The sequence below is a fragment of the Pristiophorus japonicus genome, chromosome 7 (assembly GCF_044704955.1).
Source record: "Pristiophorus japonicus isolate sPriJap1 chromosome 7, sPriJap1.hap1, whole genome shotgun sequence".
Classification (NCBI taxonomy): Eukaryota; Metazoa; Chordata; class Chondrichthyes; family Pristiophoridae; genus Pristiophorus; species Pristiophorus japonicus.
This window is the reverse complement of record NC_091983.1, coordinates 187,924,445-187,945,319: the sequence shown is the minus strand read 5'-3', so window position 1 is coordinate 187,945,319 and position 20,875 is coordinate 187,924,445. Positions and strand designations below refer to the sequence as shown.

General features: G+C 45.0%; 1 protein-coding gene across 2 annotated transcripts in view; it reads right to left on the bottom strand.

The window, feature by feature from the left end:
• LOC139266916 (protein lin-28 homolog B-like) overlaps nucleotides 1-20,875 on the bottom strand; it is a 295,351-nt gene that overhangs the window by 97,079 nt on the left and 177,397 nt on the right. For both annotated transcript variants that reach the window (XM_070884540.1, XM_070884541.1), the window contains one exon: nucleotides 13,946-14,130. In XM_070884540.1, the coding sequence (XP_070740641.1) occupies nucleotides 13,946-14,130 (185 nt within the window). The remainder of the gene's footprint in view (nucleotides 1-13,945; nucleotides 14,131-20,875) is intronic.

The window sequence follows — 20,875 nt, the reverse complement described above, 5'->3', positions numbered from 1 at the left end:
TTGGCATGCAGGTATAACAGGCGGTGAAGAAGGCAAATGGTATGTTGGCCTTCATAGCTAGGGGATTTGAGTATAGGAGCAGGGAGGTCTTACTGCAGTTGTACAGGGCCTTAGTGAGGCCTCACCTGGAATATTGTGTTCAGTTTTGGTCTCCTAATCTGAGGAGGGACGTTCTTGCTATTGAGAGAGTGCAGCGAAGGTTCACGGACTGATTCCAGGGATGGCTGGACTGTCATATGAGGAGAGACTGGATCAACTGGGCCTTTATTCACTGGAGTTTAGAAGGATGAGAGAGGATCTCGTAGAAACGGATAAGTTTTTGACAGGACTGGACAAGTTAGATGCAGGAAGAATGTTCCCGACGTTGGGGAAGTCCAGAACCAGGGGACATAGTCTTAGGATAAGAGGTAGGCCACTTAGGACTGAGATGCGGAGAAACTTCTTCACTCAGAGAGTTGTTAACCTGTGGAATTCCCTGCCACAGAGAGTTGTTGATGCCAGTTCATTGGATATATTCAAGAGGGAGTTAGATATGGCCCTTACGGCTAAGGGGATCAAGGGGTATGGAGAGAAAGCAGGAAAGGGGTACTGAGGGAATGATCAGCCATGATCTTATTGAATGGCGGTGCAGGCTCGAAGGGCTGAATGGTCTACTCCTGCACCTATTTTCTATGCTTCTATGTTTATTGAAAGATATAAGATTCTGAGGGGACTTGACGGGGTAGATGCTGAGAGGATGTTTCCATTTGTGGGGGAAACTAGAACTAGAGGGCATAGTTTCAGAATAAGGGGTCGCCCATTTAAGACGGAGATGAGAAGTAATTTTTTCTGTCAGAGGGTGGTGAATCTTTGGAATTCTCTACCCCAGAAAGCTGTGGAGGCTGGGTCGTTGAATATATTTAAGGTGGAGATAGACAGATCCTTGAACTACAGGGAAGTCAAGGGTTATGGGGAACAGACAGGAAAGTGGAGTTGAGGCCAAGATCAGTTCAACCATGATCTTGTTGAATGGCGGAGCAGGCTTGAGGGGCTAAATGTCCTACTCCTGCTCCTATTGCTTATGTTCTTATGTTCTTGTGACCGATCCCCAATGGCCGAACCCGGACACCAGCCTGATGCTCAATGGCTGAGGTCCAAGAGGCTGCGTGGAAATCTAACACTCTTACTTTCAGAATTATTAATTACAGAGCGATCCAGCCGTCATTTAAAACAAATAATCACATTTTACCTACATAACAAGAACAGAAGTGTTTCACTGCGTGAAACTTCACATATTTCAATGACTTGATGTATCACCACATAAATCCAAGTATATTATAAATTAATTGATGCTCATGTATCTGGGGTTGGGTTGGCTAGAATGAATACATTAAACATTAAACTTTGCAGCATTGCAACTGCTCCGTAGTAAAACAAGATCCAATTATTTCAGTGGAACTATATCACTGTCTTTTAAAGAAACATTTCATTGTTCTTGTAAAACATGAGAACAAAGCCTGTTTTGAAGTGAAAAGTGCAAGGAATTTTTGTCTGAACAGTTACTGTTACTTGCCACAGACAACTGGCTATAAAGGACCTGAAATGATATAACGATGTTCCAAAGCATCATCACCATAGACAGTCCCTCAAAATCGAGGAAGACTTGCTTCCACTCTTAAAATGAGGCCTTAGGTGGCTGAACAGTCCAATACGAGATCCAAAGACTCTGTCACAGGTGGGACAGATAATCGTTGAGGGAAGGAGTGGGTGGGACTGGTTTGCCGCATGCTCCTTCTGCCACCTGCACTTGATTTCTGCACGCTCTCGGCGATGAGAGTCGAGGTGCTCAGCGCCCTCCCGGATGCACTTCCTCCACTTAGGGCAGTCTTTGGCCAGGGACCCCCTGGTGTCGGTGGGGATGTTATCAGGGAGGCTTTGAGGGTGTCCTTGTAATGTTTCCTCTGCCCACCTTTGGCTCGTTTACTATGGAGCAGTTGCAATGCTGCAAAGTTTAATGTTTAATGTATTCATTCTGGCCAAAGCACTTCAAATACAATTAACTACTTTTGAAATGCAGTCACTGTTATGTAAGCAAACACGTTGCATGCAGCAGGACCCAACAAACAGTAACTGAATGACTAGATAATGTTTTTGCTGTCGTTGGTTGCAGGATAAATGTTGGTCAGGACACTGGAAGAACGCTCAGCTGTTGTTTAAATAATGTCATGGAATTCTTTACATCCACCTGAACAGGAAGACTGGGCCTCGGTTTAACACCCCATTAAAAAACCAGAACAGCCAATAACAGAGCTCCCTTAGTACTGCATTAAACTATCAAACCTAAATTATGTGCGAACATATATCATAGTACTTGAACCCATAACCTTACAACTTATAGGCAAGACTCCCATCCAACTGAGCTAAACTAACATTCAGCTACACGTGTTGAGATACTTGTGAATTGTTTCATATGCCACGCTTACATTTGTACTGATTTGCTTTGGATTCCATAGACCTGAATCCATAAGCTTGCCATATGATATTTATAGCATTATATCAGGCAACAGAATCTTAGACCTAACTATTGATGATCTCCTGGAATCTGAACGATGAGTGCCAGTGTAAAAGCCCCTCTACCGAAGGAACTAACAAGTGAGGTACTTGCCCCTATTGTTCTGCGAAAATGAGTTTGTTCTGATGGGATTGCCACAGATTTTCATCAGTGGCTTTCAACACAGTGCTATTAAATCAAATTGTACCCACAAAGAGCTGACATTTTTAGGCACATTTAAAAGAGACAGGAGTTAGGCAAAATCAACCATGTGGTGTGATACTAAGCTACACAGATTAGGATTCTGTTGATACAGTCAATTGGATAACTGGTGGGTATTATTCGTGGACATGTCACACGGGTAAGCTGTGAGAAAGGGTGAGCTTAAAAGGCATAAAACATTGGGCTGGATTTTCGGCTCGCTTGCACCTCAATTAGCGGTGGTAAAGGGTGTTTTTAGGCATTATGGTGGCATCCAGCTTTTATCGCCCGGCCGGTAAATTCGGCTCATGGTTTGCAGCGGTGCAAAATCTGACTGCCCCATCCTCTGGTTTCACTGAGATCATGACGTCAATCATCGTGCAGCGCTCTGCTAGCGTCCCAGATGCAAAATTCAGCCCAATCGCCTCATTAAACGCCCGCCCCAGGAAATGTCTGAAAAACCAGGCATTCCCAGAGTCCAGCAGGCAGTATTGGTGGTGTTTTTAAATGGAAGGAGGATCCTACATTGCAGGTCACATTGACAATTGCGCACATCACACTGCATGAAGCTCTGACTTGAAAGCGGCAGTTTTATCTGCCATTACAGTGTCCTTACAAGGCCAGTGAGAGAATTTAATGGGGCATTACTAGTTCGCCAGCGTATCATGCTCCATGCTATTGCCAGGCAGCATCATGCTAGAGGAAGGGCACTTGGCCATGTCGGTCCATGGGGAGGAGGGCTTACCCCCCACGGGTTTACAGGCACCAATGCTCATGCCTTGAGCTCTCTGAGGAGCAGTGTGTGAGAAGGCTGCACTTCCAAAAGAGATATGCCTGCTCCTACAGGCAGACTGATGTCTGGACCACTCTGCAGGCAGCCTTTAATACTCCCATCAACAGGTTTCCAAATTCATTGTGATGTGCTGCATGTTGCATTGCTTAGTCATCATGAGGGGCCAGGCATTGCCAGTGGGGATTGCAGGCCCACCTCAGGAGGAGGAGGATGACAAAGAGGAGCCTGACGAGACCCCCATTGGATAGCCACACCATCCACGGGGGAGGCTGTGTGGAGATGCTGCCGGACCAAGAGTCGCACGTCGACAGCTCATAATGGACCAGCTCTCCTAAACGGAGGAAACTGAGGGATGGAACGTTGGAATGATACACAAGACACCATTGGCAAAGGATCAAACAGACATTTTACTGCAACGACGTAACAAAAATTCCCCCCACCAAAAGAAAATCATACAATAGACAACGTTATGTTGCAGGGCACTGAACAACAATGACGTGCATTAAATTAAAGAAACTAGTTACACATTATTCTGACTTATTTAACACCGCGATTTTCAGCTGGGGTGCAAAAACGACCTTGTGTAATACCTAATTTTGCACCCCCCTTTTTTGCTGCATTTTTTGCTGCATTTTGCAGACGAGAGAGCAAACTTTTTCCAGGCAATATCAGGGCCGCCCCGACCTGCTGCCATTACTGCCCCGAAATCACAAAAGCCGAAAGTCCAGCCCTATATTGTTTTTGCTGCAGGGCTTCAGGACCTTGGGTGTCTCCATCTATCCCATTCTGGAATAGTTGATGTATTCTTATTTAAATTCCACAGCTCAGTTTATTTGTCTTTTGGAATAACAAGCATTGCAGTTAATTTCATGCATATTCTACCCCACCCCCAAACACTGGAACATCCAAGTTGCTCCTCCTTCACCCACCAAAATCCATAATGCCAACAGAATCTTGAAGTTACTTTTGTAAAACAAATATAGATACTTCCAAATCTCAGAGAAACCCAATGGGACAACACACTCAAAATCTCGCAATTCACAGATTCTAGTGGGTGAATTCTTGAGGTAAATATGGTATTCAGTAGCAGCCAAAAATATAAATGTATTCCCTCCCAATAAGCTTCCTTCACATTGGGTAGCCATGTAAACATGTAGCCATGGAAAATAAAATGGTGAGCAGGAGTCACCAGTAATTATTAATCAACAATGATTACTAAATCTTTCATTTTGCTTTAAAGAACAGTCAAAAGTCCTTAGACCAGATGGCTTGCTTTTGTCGTGGTTTCTAGTCAGAATGCATTATCTTCTGTGCTCCAGTGCCTAAAGGTCATTTGCAAGGTTAATATTTGCATATTTATGAGTTACATTTATTCTGTTCAAATCACTAGTAATTGCATTAACTATTCTTCTAGAAGGCCCCCTGCTGAAATGTTAACGACCACCAGAATTACCAACACACCACACCACCTTCAAAGTCGTCAACCATCTTGACTATAAAAAAGGGGGAAAAAACATTGGTCTAATTGTGATTTCTAAACTAAGTTCATTAAAGGCAACCCAAGCGGTCTAATTTTAAGGGGTACCAATATGTGAATACTGGCTGGAGACAAAAACAAGTAAATTTAGAAATTAATAGTGTGGTGAACAACAACTTGGTGTTGCTGATATAGTGGTCAGTGTTTCTCACTCATTTTTCTACTTGCTGGTAAGTTTGACTAAGAATGGCCAGACCACATAAAGAGAATGAGTTGTAAAGAGATTAGGTAAGGAACAAGAGATGGTTAAATGACAGAAGTGATAATAGCGTAAGACAAAGGGAGGCACGGGAGAGAAATGAGATTTAAGATTATCAGATGATTGTATTTTTCTGCATTTGTTGATCACTAGCACATTATTTCTATCACTATATCGGGAATGTGTTTTGGTCCGATTTATTTTTTGCAGGGAGGCCTCGCTTAGGGCGCTACAAAGCCAGCTCCTGAGCATAGGATATTCAGTTGCTCACCCGGCCTAGTGCCATAAGAGAGGTTTGGAATGCTTCCCGAAGTGCTCTGCTCCACTCCACTCTCGGGGCACATAAACTGAATTTTGCTGTTCCCCTCGCTAAAAATTTTCCGGCGCCAAGTTTAGCGACCACCTGACATTAGCGCCTTAGGAACCCTCCAACAGAATTTCTCGCCCATGTTTGCTTTGCTGAGTAAATGCTCAAGTCCTCCCATCAGTCCCGCCTCCGACTCACTGGCTGACACTCTGGCAACTCAGATACTGCGCTCGGTACGCAGAGAAAGGCGTTCATAGTTAAGTTCATAAGAGCAGTTCACACTGGCACTCCAAACTTTAACCATTTGCACAAGCAGTGTGCAGTGTACCTCAGTGTTGGTTTGATGTAAAAAAAAAGGATAAGAACCAAAAAAGCCTCTGGGAGAGATGAAAACATGGAAATGCAGCAGAAGCAATGGCATGAAGATGTGACAGGACATATTGCAGAAGAGGCAAGGGAAGACGAGGACATTCTTTGCAAGGTGAAGCTGATGCTCTGGTGAGGCAGTGGAACAAGTTTCATAGAACAGCAAGTTCCTCAGCTACAGCAGGAGGACACCCAAGGCAGAAGAAAATGGTCAGCAGCACAGGAGTTAAGTCAAGGGTCCAGATACTGTGCTCGACACACAGAGAAACGGAGCCAGAGTTCAGTTAACCGTGAAACACTGATAAAATAAGTCATGTGAACAGTCACAAATGCTTTAGACAAAAACCATTACCGTTGAAACAGACATAAATATATCTTACAATATATTCTGATCAAACACCAATCCCTCAATCCCATAATAAGGAAAAATAGAGAATCTGCTCAGCGAAGAGCACATGATTAAGGCAGGGGGTGGAGGGTACACATTGATTAGAGTGATGCCCTTTATTTATCTATTTTTGGGCCTGTGATGGGGTTGTTAGGGGGCTCACCTGTTTTCACCCCGTATATACTAACTTTCTAGGATGAGTTAGATTGATTAAAAGGGTGTGTTAATTAAAGAAAAGATTAGATAGGATCATCAGTCACACACAAAACACATTCCCGATATATTACTCCTCCCAAATAAAGTTAAATCGCATACAAAAATATATATCACTCACATTTACCTCAGGCAGTCATTCCTTCCCTTAGTGCCCCGGGACAGCTCTGCACCCCAGCTTTCTCTGGCGGGGTCACTAGGGGGCGCTACGGGTGCAGTGCAAACCAAATTTTGATTGCGAGTCGATACCAGGCGCGTTGCACACCGGCGCTGCTCCCAGGCGATACTCCTCAGCGCCGTCGGTTCCGGCACACTGAATTTGCCGAGCGGCGCGAATGCCCGCGCTCGTAGCTGCAAACCCTTTTAGCGTCCCTGTAGGGCTGCTATCTAACCACATTTCTCCCCCAGTCTCTTTACAGAGTCTATTTAAAAAGAGTCTCGACGAACTGCAGCAAACAGAACCCACGACCGAAACTACAGCGACTTCTCCCGATAAAAGCAGGCTGATTTCTCCAGCAAAATGCAACGAGTGGGGGGCGCGGGGGTAGTTACACAATAAAAATGACGTGCGTAAAATAATCCCAGGCACTTAGAGCAGTGCGGTCCCTTGGCGTGACTAACGGGGGAATTACCCAATCATCTCCACTCCGTCTGGGAATTGTGGTGCCACTGTATGCTAGGGCTTTGCTGGTGATTTTCCATTACTTTTTATCACTACCCCTTTCGTAGAGCGTGAATTCAGGGTTATCCCAGCAGGAGGACGGTGTCACTATCTGCAGCCTAAAGTTGCTGCAAAATACAACTCCTTAAGGAAAGGGCCTTAAAGGTGAAGTTGGGAAAGCAATAGAAGAAACTCCTTCTCCTGCTTGGTATTGAAAGGACACATTAGAGGGAGCTGCATGCGGCAGCCTGGCCTGGAAATCAGTGCGGTCCAGGCCTGCAAGACCATCAGCAGGCCGAGGCCATCAGAGGGAGCAGCGTGCGGCGGTATACCACTGCAGGAGGGCGACGGCTGCAAAGTCAGGTGCTGATCGCAGTGCGGGCAGGAGGGGCGCAGGAGCGGCAAGAGTTTGTAGATGGAAGTGACCGGGGCCTAGGAGAGGCGTGAGTCTGGGGCCCAGAAGAGGTGAGGGCCCAGGGGCAGCACGAGCCAGTCCACACTGTGTTGCATGCGCACACTAGGTCCGTGCAGCAGAGCTGGTCTCCAGTTAGTCTTGGGTAATCCTTGCCACTGTACCAAGACCTAGCTCTGTCAAGCCCGTGTGGTGGCTGGTGTGCAACGACCATCCCAAGTAAAAAAAATCCAAGCACAGGCATCTTCCACCTTTCAGGATGTAGTTCAGGATCTGGAATATTAGGTCCTTCATTGAAACACCTGTGAACTCATCCCTTTTTGGCGTGGAAGCAAGTCATCCTCGATACGAGGGACAGCCTATGATGATGATTTCTATCACTGTATGCTAATAAAAAATGCCAACATGTCCAATGACAATGTATAAGATTATGAGGAGGCTTGACAAGGTGGATGCAGAGAGGATGTTTCCACTGATAGGGGAGACTAGAACTAGGGGCATAATCTTAGAATAAGGGGCCACCCATTTAAAACTGAGATGAGGAGGAATTTCTTCTCTTCTCACAGAGGGTTGTAAATCTGTGGAATTTGCTGCCTCAGAGAGCTGTGGAAGCTGGGACACTGAATAAATTTAAGACACAGATAGACAGGGATAGACAGTTTCTTAACCGATAAGGGATTAAGGGGTTATGGGGAGCGGGCAGGGAAGTGGACCTGAGTCCATGATCGGATCATTCATGATCGTATTAAATGGCAGAGCAGGCTCGAGGGGCCGTATGGCCTACTCCTGCTCCTATTTCTTATGTTCTTATGTAACATTGTTTTCCTTTAAGTGTTTTTTGATAGTGTGGGGTGGGGTGCAGGGGTTCTTCGGAGTGTGTGAATATTTGCAAGCAATCCCCACACACAAAAGTTTTCAAAATCAGTGGCTCAGATGGATCATTTCCAGTCCAAAGTACTCTGCTAGTCAGTTTCTTTCTTTTAAATATAAAAATAATTTGCATATCCTCTACCTAGTGGATGACTACTTTTATTTAAGTTACTTAATTTCCCTCCCATAATGGTGCACCCTTGCAGGTCTCAGTTTGTACCTAGTACCATTCCTATAATGCACTGTGCAATGGCAGCCTGCATGTTCCATAAAAATATGTGCTGTATTTTTTCTATTTTTTATTCGTGTTTTGGGTGTTTGGGGGGGTTTTCTCATTCATAATAATGGGAACTCCAACTTACTTATGAATGAGGATGAGAACATTCTTATGAATGAGAACATACTTTGTCTGATTGGCTGCCCAGAGCCATGTGACTGCAGCTCCAGCCCTGCACACGTCCTGATGTGCACGCGCTCCAGCGTGCAGTCAGTGGAGGCCTCAGGACCGGGAACTTGCGTGGGCGCAGCAGCTTCAGGTAAATGCGCTTTTCTTTTTAGGTTTTCCCTCGATCGCCCGCAGGAAGCAGCCGACCGGGATTTCTGGGCCAATAACTTTGTTTCTATCTCCACAGATGCTACCTGACCTGCTGAGTATTTCCAGCATTTGTTGTTTTTTTTTATTGCATTCTTCACTTCACTCATACCAGTTCTTAAGAGTAGACATAGCTCTAAGGGTTCAATTATACTGCAACTTTAGCTTCACTGCAAAACAAGCTGCACAGCCGCACGGCACTCCAGGGAACCCACACAGCTGGCTTGCTGGCTTTTCAATACAATTTTTCAATACATAATTTGAATGGTCAGCGCAGCCCCTTAAAGAGGTCGCACAGGAAAGAAGCCCTGCAAGGTTCCCTGAAGGAGGCATATTTATTTTGCTGGGTTTAACATCACATGGAATGTAGCTACTGTACAGTGTGAACCCAGGTTTCAAATGTTCTGGGAGGTCACTTGGATCCCTTGGACATATTTTAAACTATCTTGAGTTGATTTTAAATGCTCACATAATGCACACATTTGAAACATTTTGGGGCAGAATTTCAATGGGTGGTTTCCCCGATCTCCCACCGTAACTTTGGCAGAAACCTCAGAGAAACGACATAAATGGCCATGCATGCCGATTTTCGGGACAACTCTTGTACAGGCATCTAATCACACATGGGCAAAACTTTCTCCTGAGCAGGTGAATGCAATTGTAGCAAAGCAAAGCAGTGCAAACAAGGTACTGCCTGAAGCCCAGTCTGAGACTTAAAAATATTCTATCATAGAATCCATAAATTGCACCAGCTCTCAATCTACGTACCCTAATGTGTACACTTACTACTCGTTTCTAGAATTCCTAACAAATAGATGGGCCTTTGCACAGCTGCTAATTGAGCCTTGACCACAATGGTCCATACAATTAAGAATTCATCTGACCTTTATCTGATCCCAGATTTTGTCCCCCGGCAGTCCTTCTTCTTTTCCACCAAATTTCATTGGTTAATTCTGTTGCTTATGCAGAGACTTGCTTGACTAACTGCCTTCTCTTATTACCTTTACCGTTCGTTTCCAAGGTTTCAAACCTTATCTTCTTAATTCATGTTATCCCTTCTTTCTGGGAACTCTCTTAACTGGAACGTCAACAAGAGATTTCTTATCTCTATTTGACAAGATAACTTTCAGAATATTAGCTTGGTGTCAGTTTTGGTTTGTCCAAGGAGATGACAATATAAACTTTGTTTGTGCTGCATGCCCTATGTTACCTACCAAACTCAACTATTAAGAGTCTGAGATTAAGTCTATGTTTACAAATTCAGTGCAGAGTCCATTACAGGTATCACTGTTTTTACAACAAGTTATTTCTAAAGGACAGAGAAGGTCACTAAGCTGGTTCTCTAAGCTAGGGAGTTATAAAAGCTTCAGAGGAACTGAAAGAGCATAGGGCCCCAAGACATGGTGACCTGCTCTGCACACAAAGGTACAAGGACATGGCTGATGAAACTGGTCATGTTTTGGCAGGGGTATTTAAATAACCATTAGAATCAGGAGCTGTACCAAAATATTGGAAATGAAGGAACATATCTTTATTTTTTTTAAAGCTGAAAGGACAATGTTAGAGCTTATCCAGAAGAAGGATATTGGCTCAGATTTTCCTCTCAGCGGCGATGGGACAGCTTTTGCCGTTCACCTCGCATACAGTTGCCCAGAGACTTTTTGCGGGTTTGTCAGCGCAGATTTCTATTAATCCCACGTCTGATCCAGATGGTGTCCTCTACAGGGGATCAGTGGTGTCTGTGAGTAGTCCAAGCAGAAGGAAGGCTCTTCAACCAATCAGATTTTAGAATCCTCACCGAGACACACATAGAGTGCAAACCAAGAAGTGAAAAACAGGAAATATGAATTACATTTCAATCATTGTACAGGAAACAAAATAAAGATTGGGACAGACAGATGGGATTAATGGAACCATTAATTTTCTTCTGAGATAACGAGACTCCACACTTGTAAAATTAATTTTCAGGGCTAGAGAGGTTGTTCAGCAGTAATTACTTATTGCATGGCTAAAAACTCACTCCTGAATGCACAAGCCGTAACGTTTCCAGCCATTTTTAGTGCAAGACTACTGGGTAATTACACTAAGTTCACACCATTACAGTGATTTTAGTGTTGAGTCTATTGACGAGGACTGCAACATTTCACCCTGTGGAGGAGCAGGATATCTGTGACAGCAACTTCTGGATTTCTGTGTTTAACTGCATATGTGCGGACACCAGAAGTTGCTGTCAGATTTACGCTGCAATGACGGCGAGTGCTTAAAACCTTGCTGTTATTACTACAGAAAAATCTGGCCAATGTGAAGCATCTGGAGGGCCAATATTGCCCCGTGCTGGGTTTGGGGCAGTCAATTCAATTTATGATTTTTTTTGGCGCGTCACAATATCCCTCCCCTTCAGTTAAAGGGGAGGACTGTTGCGAACTCTGCAGCCTCTTTAGTGACACCCACAGGGCCACCAGGGAGTCAGTCAGCTGGGCAAGCGGCCTGTGATCCAAGAGGGAGTGCAGGTCTGCATGTTGGCAGCCTGGCCACACCAGTGCCCGCCATTGTTGGTACGGCGCAAACCACTTTTTGCCAGCGGAGCCCCGGGGGCAATTCCAGGGCGGGGCGGGGGGGGGGGGGGGGGGGGAGAAGAGTTCTGGCTGCTGCGCCTGTATGAAAACCATTTTGCGCCCCGTTAGCACATCCCAGAGGCACTGACACGCCTTTCTGAGAGGGGCAATTTTGGCCCCTAGGAGTACAAAGTCATCAAAGCAAATCAGCATGACTTTATGCAGGAAGATTTTGCTTGACAAACCTGTTGAAACTCTTTGAAGAGGTATTAGAACGTGTGGATAAAGGGAACTGGAGTTATTATTTAATCTAGATTTCAGCAAGGCTTTTGATACATAGTATTACATAGAATATACAGAAAAGAAACAGGCCATTCAGCCCAACCAGTCCATGCTGATATTTATGCTCCACTCGAGCCTCCTCCCTTCCCTCCTCATGTAACTCTATCAGCATAACCCTCTATTCCCTTCTCCGGCATATGCTTATCTAACCTATCCTATACTATTCACCTCAATCACTCACTGTGGGAACGATTTCCACATTCACACCACTCTCTGGGTAAAGAAGGTTCTTCTTAATTCCCTATTTGGTTTCTTGGTGACTATCTTATATTGATGGGCGCTAGTTTGCTCTCCCCGTACCCCCTCCCCCCCACCCCCCAAGTGGAAACACTTTCTCTGTGTCTACTCTATCAAAACCAGGTTGTTAATTCTTTCCTGATAGGTATAACCACACAGTCTGATATCATCCTTGTAAATCTTTGTTGCACCCTCTCTAGTACCTCTATATCTTTTTTATAACATGGCAACCAGAACTGTACACAGTACTCCCAAGTGTGGTCTAACCAAGATCCAATACAAGTTTAGCATAACTTCTCTACTTTTCAATTCTAACCCTCTATAAGTAAACCTTCATGCTTGGTTTGCTGATCCTTGCGGAACCCCACTTCTCACCTTCTACCACTCTAACTAACTATCCTTTATTCCTACTCTCTGCTTTCTGTCTTGAAGCCAGCTAGCTATCCATTCTGCTCCTTGTCTCCTGACTCCGCATGCTCTGACCTGGTTCAGTAGTTTATTATGTGCCGCCTTATCGAAGGACTTATGGAAATCTAGATAACCTAGATAAATTACATCTACTACATTACCCCTGTCTACTCTCTCTGTTGCCTCTATAAAGAATTCGATGAGGTTCATCAAGCAAGACTTTCCCTTTTGAAATGCACGTTGACTATTCATTATTATATATTTTATTTCTAGATGCAGTGTAGCATAGAGTACCGGTCCATAATGTAGAATAGAATGGGCAATTAAATGCTAAATGATGCGAGGCCAGTGTATGTATTTGGGACTGCCCCCTGCTTATACTCGATTCCCTGTCTGAGCTGGAGATTTATCGATGTTCAGATGCCAGACACGAGACTCCCAAAGCAAGCGCTCTATTCGGAACTCCTTCATGGCAAATGAGCCAAAGGTGGACAGAGGAAACATGATAAAAGTGCAACATCCCCACCGACACCTGGGAGTCCCTGGCCAAAGATCGCCCTAAGTGGAGGAATTGCATCCGGGAGGGCGCTGAGCACCTCGAGTCTCATCGCCGAGAGCATGCAGAAATCAAATGCAGGCAGCGGAAAGAGCGTGCGGCAAATCTGTCCCACCCTCCCTTACCCTCAACGACTATCTGTCCCACCTGTGACAGGGACTGTGGCTCTCGTATTGGACTGTTCAGCCACCTAAGGACTTATTCTAAGAGTGGAAGCAAGTCTTCCTCGATTCCGAGGGACTGTCTATGATGATGATGGGTACTTAGCAAAACTGGAACCAGAGGTGTCTCTGTACCTGAAATTGAATGTAGACATCCTTCTATCTAGAGCAATTCTTCAGCAAACTCAATAGGTATGTTGAGTCCTTTTCCTAATTCACACTTCCGAAAGCCATGCCACATTGGAACCAAGTATGAGCAACTCACTAAGGTGGATTTGCAATTTTCCATGCAAATTTTAAAACCAGAAATTGGAACGGAACAGGCAGACCTCAGTGGGGCAAAGAAACACAGCAAACATCAGCTGAATAAAAATAGTATCGATAACTGTGCATAATAAACAAAGGATTACATGGCCATAATAGCAGCACTATGCTGTGAATTTCTTGGTATCTCAAGAGAATGTGTTTTCCCTTATGGGAAGTTGGCAATATCCTATTGTTATGTGGAGCTTGGACAAAAGGATGATTGCTGAAATGAACACTTCGAATTTAATCAAGGAACAGTTTAGAGAATACACCATGTGCAATCTTCAAATGAACTCCAATAGTAATTTTACCGGTCTCCCTTTGGCTTCCGTTTTTGTACTGTCTTCCCTTTTGGCCGCCTTTCACTGCCTGAACAAGGGGTACCTCCTGGGCCTGTTACCCGTATCGACTCCAGACCTTTGGAAGATTTCTTGAAGGTGAATTCCACAGGCTCTCCTTCTTTTAAACTCCTGAATCCATCCATGTAAAGTTTGCTCTGGAGATTCAAACACAAAAATGAAATAAATTACCATATTCATCTTTGCTCAGTCAAGACTGATTCTAAGCAATAAATGCTGTAGGATGCACAGTTAGACTTTTGGTAATAAGATTAATGAAGCAAGGCATGAACTTATTTTTATAATTCCCATTTTCATTTGGAATTATAATACATAAATTAAATTAGTGCCCTGGTAAAAATCCCATGATAATATAAACAAAATAACATTACAACAGTGACAATGCTTCTAAAGTGCTTCATAGGCTTTTATGGCTTTATAGGCTTCATAAAGGACATCCCGAGGTTGCGACAGGCGCTATATAAATGTTGGCTCAGTAAATCATACAGACCAGACAGTTCCCAGGTTTGATCCTCAGTTGTGCTGAAGTATCTGATTTCAGCAAAAGGTCACAATAGGGGCCTTGGCTGGATAAAGGGGAAGATCAGCCAGAAAGTTCCAATGCTGGAAAGTCCAAGATTGCTCTCTACTGTGATGCCCCACACAGCTCAATAGTTTGCTGAGACTTGGGCAATTGGAGGAGGTTCTGAAGGACAGCTTTTTAAAATCTATTCATTCATGGGAAGTGGGCATAGCTGGTAATTGCCCTTGAGAAGGCAATGGTGAGCCGCCTTCTTGAACCGCTGCAGTCCTTCTAATGAAGGTACTCCCACAGTGCTGACTTTGTCGCAGCAGATTGGTACAACTGAGTGACTCGCTCGGCCATTTCAAAGGGCAGTTAAGAGTCAACCATGTTGCTTTGGGAGTCTGGAGTCACATATAGGCTAGACCAGGTAAGGACGGCAGATTTCTTTCCCTAAAGGACATTAGTGAACCAGTTGGGTTTTTCTGACAATCCAGTAGTTTCATGGTGACTTCAGTCTAATATGATTTGGAAAAGGCCTAAGTGGCCCAGAATCAGAGCAGGTAAATGTAATGCATGACAGCTTCATGATCCAGTGCATCAGAAAAACCAGGAGAAGCAATGCTCAAATCGACTTGGCATTCATAAATGATTCGGCCAAAGTACAAAATGTGGGAGTTGTTGTACACCTGGGGAACAGCAACTATAGAATGATAAGAAAGAAATAAAGACTTGCATTTATATAGCGCCTTTCTCGACCACCAGATGTCTCAAAATGCTTTACAGCCAATGAAGTACTTTTTGAAGTGTAGTCACTGTTGTAATCATCATCATCATCATCATGGGCAGTCCCTCAAAATCAAGGAAGACTTGCTTTCAGTCTAAAAGTGAGTTCTCAAGTGACTGTACGGTCCAATACGGGAATTACAGTCTCTGTCACAGGTGGGACAGACAGTCGTTGAAGGAAAGGGTGGGTGGGGAGTCTGGTTTGCCGCACGCTCCTTCTGCTGTCTGCGCTTGATTTCTGCATTCTCTCGGCGACGAGATTCGAGGAACTCAGCGCCCTCCCGGATGCTCTTCCTCCACTTAGGGTGGTCTTGGGCCAGGGACTCCCAGGTATCGTTGGGGATGTTGCACTTTATCAAGGAGACTTTGAAGGTGTCCTTGAAATGTTCCTCTTCCTACCTGGGGCTCGCTTGCCGTGTAGGATTCCGAATAGAGCGCTTGCTTTGGGAGTCTTGTGTCGGGCATGTGGCTAATGTGGCCCGCCCAACAGAGCTGGTCAAGTGTAGTCATTGCTTCGATGCTGGGGATGTTGGCCTGATTGAGAACACTGATGTTGGTGCGTCCATCCTCCCAAGGGATTTACAGGATCTTGCAGAGGCAGCGTTGGTGATAGTTCTCCAACGATTTGAGGTGTCGACTATATATGGTCCACGTCTCTGAGCCATACAGGAGGGCGGGTATCACTACAGCCCTGTAGCCCATAAGCCTAGTGCCAGATTTGAGGGCCTGATCTTCAAACACTCTCTTCCTCAGGTGACCGCAGGCTGCGCTGGCACACTGGAGGTGGTGTTGGACCTCGTCGATGTCTGCCCTTGCTGATAGTAGGCTCCTGAGGTATGTAAAGTGGTCCACGTCGTCCAAGGCCACGCCGTGGATTTTGATGAACGGGAGGCAGTGTTGTGTGGCAGGGTCAGATTGGTGGAGGATCTTTATCTTACAAATGTTTAGTGTAAGGCCCATGCTTTCGTAGACCTCCGTAAAGAAGTTGACGATGGCTTGGATTTCAGCCTCTGAATGTGCGCAGACGCAAGCATCGTACATGTACTGTAGTTCGATGACAGAGGATAGGACGGTCTTGGATCTAGCCTGGAGGCGAAAAAGGTTGAACAGGTTCCCACTGGTTCTATAGTTTAGTTCCACTCCAGCGGGGAGCTTGTTGAGTGTGAGATGGAGCATTGCAGCGAGGAAGATCGAGAAGAGGGTTGGCAATATTGACGTAGCCCTGCTTGACCCCGGTCCGGATGTGGATTGGGTCTGTGGTGGATCCATTGGTCAGGATCATGGCCTGCATGTCATTGTGGAGCAGGCAGAGAATGGTGAAAACTTTTGGGGGCAGCCGAAACGGTGGACGACGCTCCATAGTCCCTCGTGGTTAACAGTGTCAAAGGCCTTTGTGAGGTCAAAGAAGGCCACGTACAAGGGTTGGTGCTGTTCCCTGCATTTCTCTTGCAGTTGTCACGCTGTGAAGATCATGTCCGTTGTACCCCGTAGTGGACTGAATCCACACTGTGACTACGGGAGGAGCTCCTCAGCCACAGGGAGAAGACGGTTGAGGAGGATTCTAGCGATGACTTTTCCTGGGTTGTAATATGAGAAACCTGACAGACAATTTGCGCAACCTCCTACAAATAGCAATGTGATAATGACCAGATAATCTGCTTTAGTGATGTTGATTGAGGGATAAATATTGGCCGGGACACCAGGGATAACGCCCCTGCTCTTCTTCAAAATAGTGTCATGGAATCTTTTACGTCCACCTGAGTGAGTAGAGAGGGCCTCGGTTTAACGTCTCATCTGAACGACAACACTTCCAACAGTGCAGCACTCCCTCAGTACTGCACTGGAGTGTCAGCCTAGATTTTTGTGCTCAGGTTTTTGGAGTGGGACTTGAACCCACAGCCTTCTGACTCAGAGGCGAGTGTGCTACCCACTGAGCCACAGCTAACACACTCCAACTGTAAGTTCAACACAATCTGGGATTCAGAAACACTAAATCACCTGGGTCTAGGTATAATTTTGAAAACAGTTATTTAAAAAAAAAGGAACCTAAGCAAATTGATTGGGGGGGGAAACTATTCAACAACACTTCAGTAGAGAACATGTAGAACTGCTTTAAAGATTATGGGGGAGAAAGTTGATCACATCTCATTTGAGGCGTTAATCCAGGCCGAGCGGGAATTCTAGCGCCTTGAAAAAGGTAGCACCTTTCGACGAGAAATTCGGTCGAAGAGCAGACAGGGGCAATAAATCAGCCATTGCACACCAGAGCTAGTGGTGTGTGTGTGTGTGTGTGTGTGTGTGTGTGTGTGTGTGTGAGATAATGAAAGTTTGGTCAGTAAATTTGGCAGAGCCATTGCACATGCACGGAACTCCGAATCATATCCCGGGAAAAGCCGAGCCTTAAAGGCACGGCATAATAATGAACCCATTAAAGTTTTCAAAATCACTTGTTTTCAAACTATACTGTTATGTCTGTCTGACGCTGCTGCAAATTCAGCGGCTCAAGCACCATGCTGTTTGTAAACGTTACACTGACTGTGACCTCCGAGGGAGGCGCTTCCTTATCCCTTTACGTAGCCGTCAGTTAACGACTCTGCAAGCCTGTACTGACTGCTTTTCCAGACATTGTTCTTGGTGACCACTAAATGAGGCGGTCGCACCTAATTTTCTAACCGGGGTGCAAGCATGGGCGTTGCACCAGGAACTCGTCATGATCAGAGTGGTCATCGGCAGCCAGGCGCTTCTGGTTTGCGCTCCTGGTGGGCCTTTAATGAATTTTCTGTCAGGGCGCTAAAAGCTGTGCTCCCAGTCCGTAACCTCTTATGCTCCGATTAACGCCCCCCTCTGGCTGCTAACTGAAGTGTTAAGACAACTGAAAATCCAGCCCATACTGTTGAGCATACAAGATAAATACTTACTTCAAACTAGCAAACTCAGCTAAAAAAGGTAAGATCCCTAAATGGAATAACAAATCAAAAGCAAAATAAAGGGAAAAAATTACCTCTAGAAGAAATGGGGTTCATTGGAAGGAATATAAGAAAAGGCAGAAGCACATTAAAAGTGTAATCATAAGGGCAAAGAGAGACTTGGAGAAAAAAAAGCACAGCTGCAAATGTGAAATATAATTCAGTAATTCTTGCAGTACTTAACAGTGAGAGGGCAGCCATAGAAGGTGAGAATCATAAAAGATGCAAAAAGACTTGAAACAGAGGGTGAGGAAAAGATAATAAATATTCTGAATGAGTACTTCCTCCAAGTAATCACAAGGGAAAACATGAGCAACATGCCTTTCCCAAAGGGAGATATTCCAGGCAAAATTAATGACTTTGATAAAAATGAGATAGAAACGCTTGAGGCTAAAAAGGCTCAAAAACAATATATCCCCAATGAATAGACATTATTTATCCCTGAATACTAAAGGAGATCACTGGACACTGGGGAGGGACCAGTGGATTGGATCAGGCCAACATGGTGCCTATGTTCAAAAAGGGCAACAAATCAGACACAGGCGACCATAGACATATTCGTTTTACTTCAATTCTGTGTAAAATAATAGACTTGGTCATCGGGTGAAAACTTGAAGGTTATCTGTACAATAAATAACTTAATTAACAGAAGTGAACATGGATTCAGAAGGGGGACATAGGATCAGGATTGGATCGGGCCATTCAGCCCCTTGAGCCTGATCCTGCCTGACCAATCTCCTTTGACAAAATGACATCTTGAATGGACTGCGGCACAATGTGCTGCACCTAAGCTACCAGCAGCCACTTGACAACATTAGTTACAATCAAAGCTTTGGTGATTCAGGGTAAATCTTGGGTATGGATAAAAAATGGACTCGAGGATAGTAAAAAAAACTACATGTCAGAGGAATTGCATCGGGTGAGAGAGAGAGCGAGAGAGAGAGTGCGGAGAATTGAGTGACAGTGGAAAATGGGTGAAGATGGAAGAGGGGTGAGGTCGACAGAGGAATGAGGGCGGGTAACGGTGAAAGAAGGCTCACTGTGAAAGAAGGCTGATGATGGAAACATAGAAACATAGAAAATTGATGCAGGAGTAGGCCATTCGGCCCTTCGAGCCTGCACCGCCATTCAATGAGTTCATGGCTGAACATGCAACCTCAGTACCCCATTCCTGCTTTCTCGCCATACCCCTTGATCCCCCTAGTAGTAAGGACTACATCTAACTCCTTTTTGAATATATTTAGTGAATTGGCCTCAACAACTTTCTGTGGTAGAGAATTCTACAGGTTCACCACTCTCTGGGTTTCTCCTCATCTTGGTCCTAAATGGCTTACCCCTTATCCTTAGACTGTGACCCCTGGTTCTGGAGGTGCGAGGGTGGAAGGAGTGAGAGGGGGAAGGAGAAGAGGGTAAAGCAAGAGGTGGGATGGGAAGGGGGGGGAAATTAAAGGTGAAGTGAGACTAGGAGAGGGGGGAAGCGGAGATGAGGATGGAGAAACTACAGGGGGGTTAGCTGTAATCAGCTAAGTGATGGAGTGGGGGGGGGGAAATGATCTGAAATTGGTATTGGTGCGACCACACCTGGAATATTGCATGCAGTTTTGGTTTCCATATTTACGAAAGGGTATACTTGCTTTGGAGGCAGTTCAGAGAAGGTTCACAAGGTTGATTCCGGAGATGAGGAGGTTGACTTATGAGGAAAGGTTGAGTCAGTTGGGCCTCTACTCATTGGAATTCAGAAGAATGAGAGGTGACCTTAGCAAAATGTATAAGATTATGAGGGGGCTTGACAAGGTGGATGCAGAGAGGATGTTTCCACTGATGGGGGGAGACTAGAATTAGAGGACATGATCTTAGAAAAAGGGGCCGCCCATTTAAAACTGAGATGAGGAAAAATTTCTTCTCTCAGAGTGTTGTAAATCTGTGGAATTCACTGCCTCAGAGAGCTGTGGAAGCTGGCACATTGATTAAATTTAAGACAGAAATAGACGGTTTCTTAAACGATAAGGGGTAAGGGATAAGCGGGCGGGGAAGTGGACCCGAGTCCATGATCGGATCAGCCATGATCGTATTAAATGGCGGAGCAGGCTCGAGGGGCCGTATGGCCTACTCCTGCTCCTATTTCTTATGTTCTTATGTTATAGAGGGGAAAAGGGAGAGGAGGGAAAGAGAGGGATGAACTGTGGAGGGAAAGGGACAAGGACGGGGGAGGGGGGGGGGAGGGGAATGAAAGGTTAGGTGAGAATAGGAGAGGGGGGAAGCGGAGATGAGGATGGAGAAAGCACAGGGGGGTTAGCTGTAATCAGCCAAGTGATAGAGGGGGTGGGTGGGAAATGATCTGAAATTGTACTGACTTTGCCATTTACAAAGTTGTATGACCCAAGGATTAACATTAATTTATTAACCACAATCTGATTACTGGATTAAACACAGTGCCCTACCTCACTTATGTCAGATTGGAGGACTTTAAATCCAAACCAGTTTTATAGCCTAAACCCTAGAAATCATTGTTGACAATAATACTGGATGAATGCTTAACATGCTCATCAAAATACCTCGCTGTCGTTTTAACGGGTGTTTACACATTTGATTTCCAGATTTAAAACAGGCAACATACTTAGTCGCAAT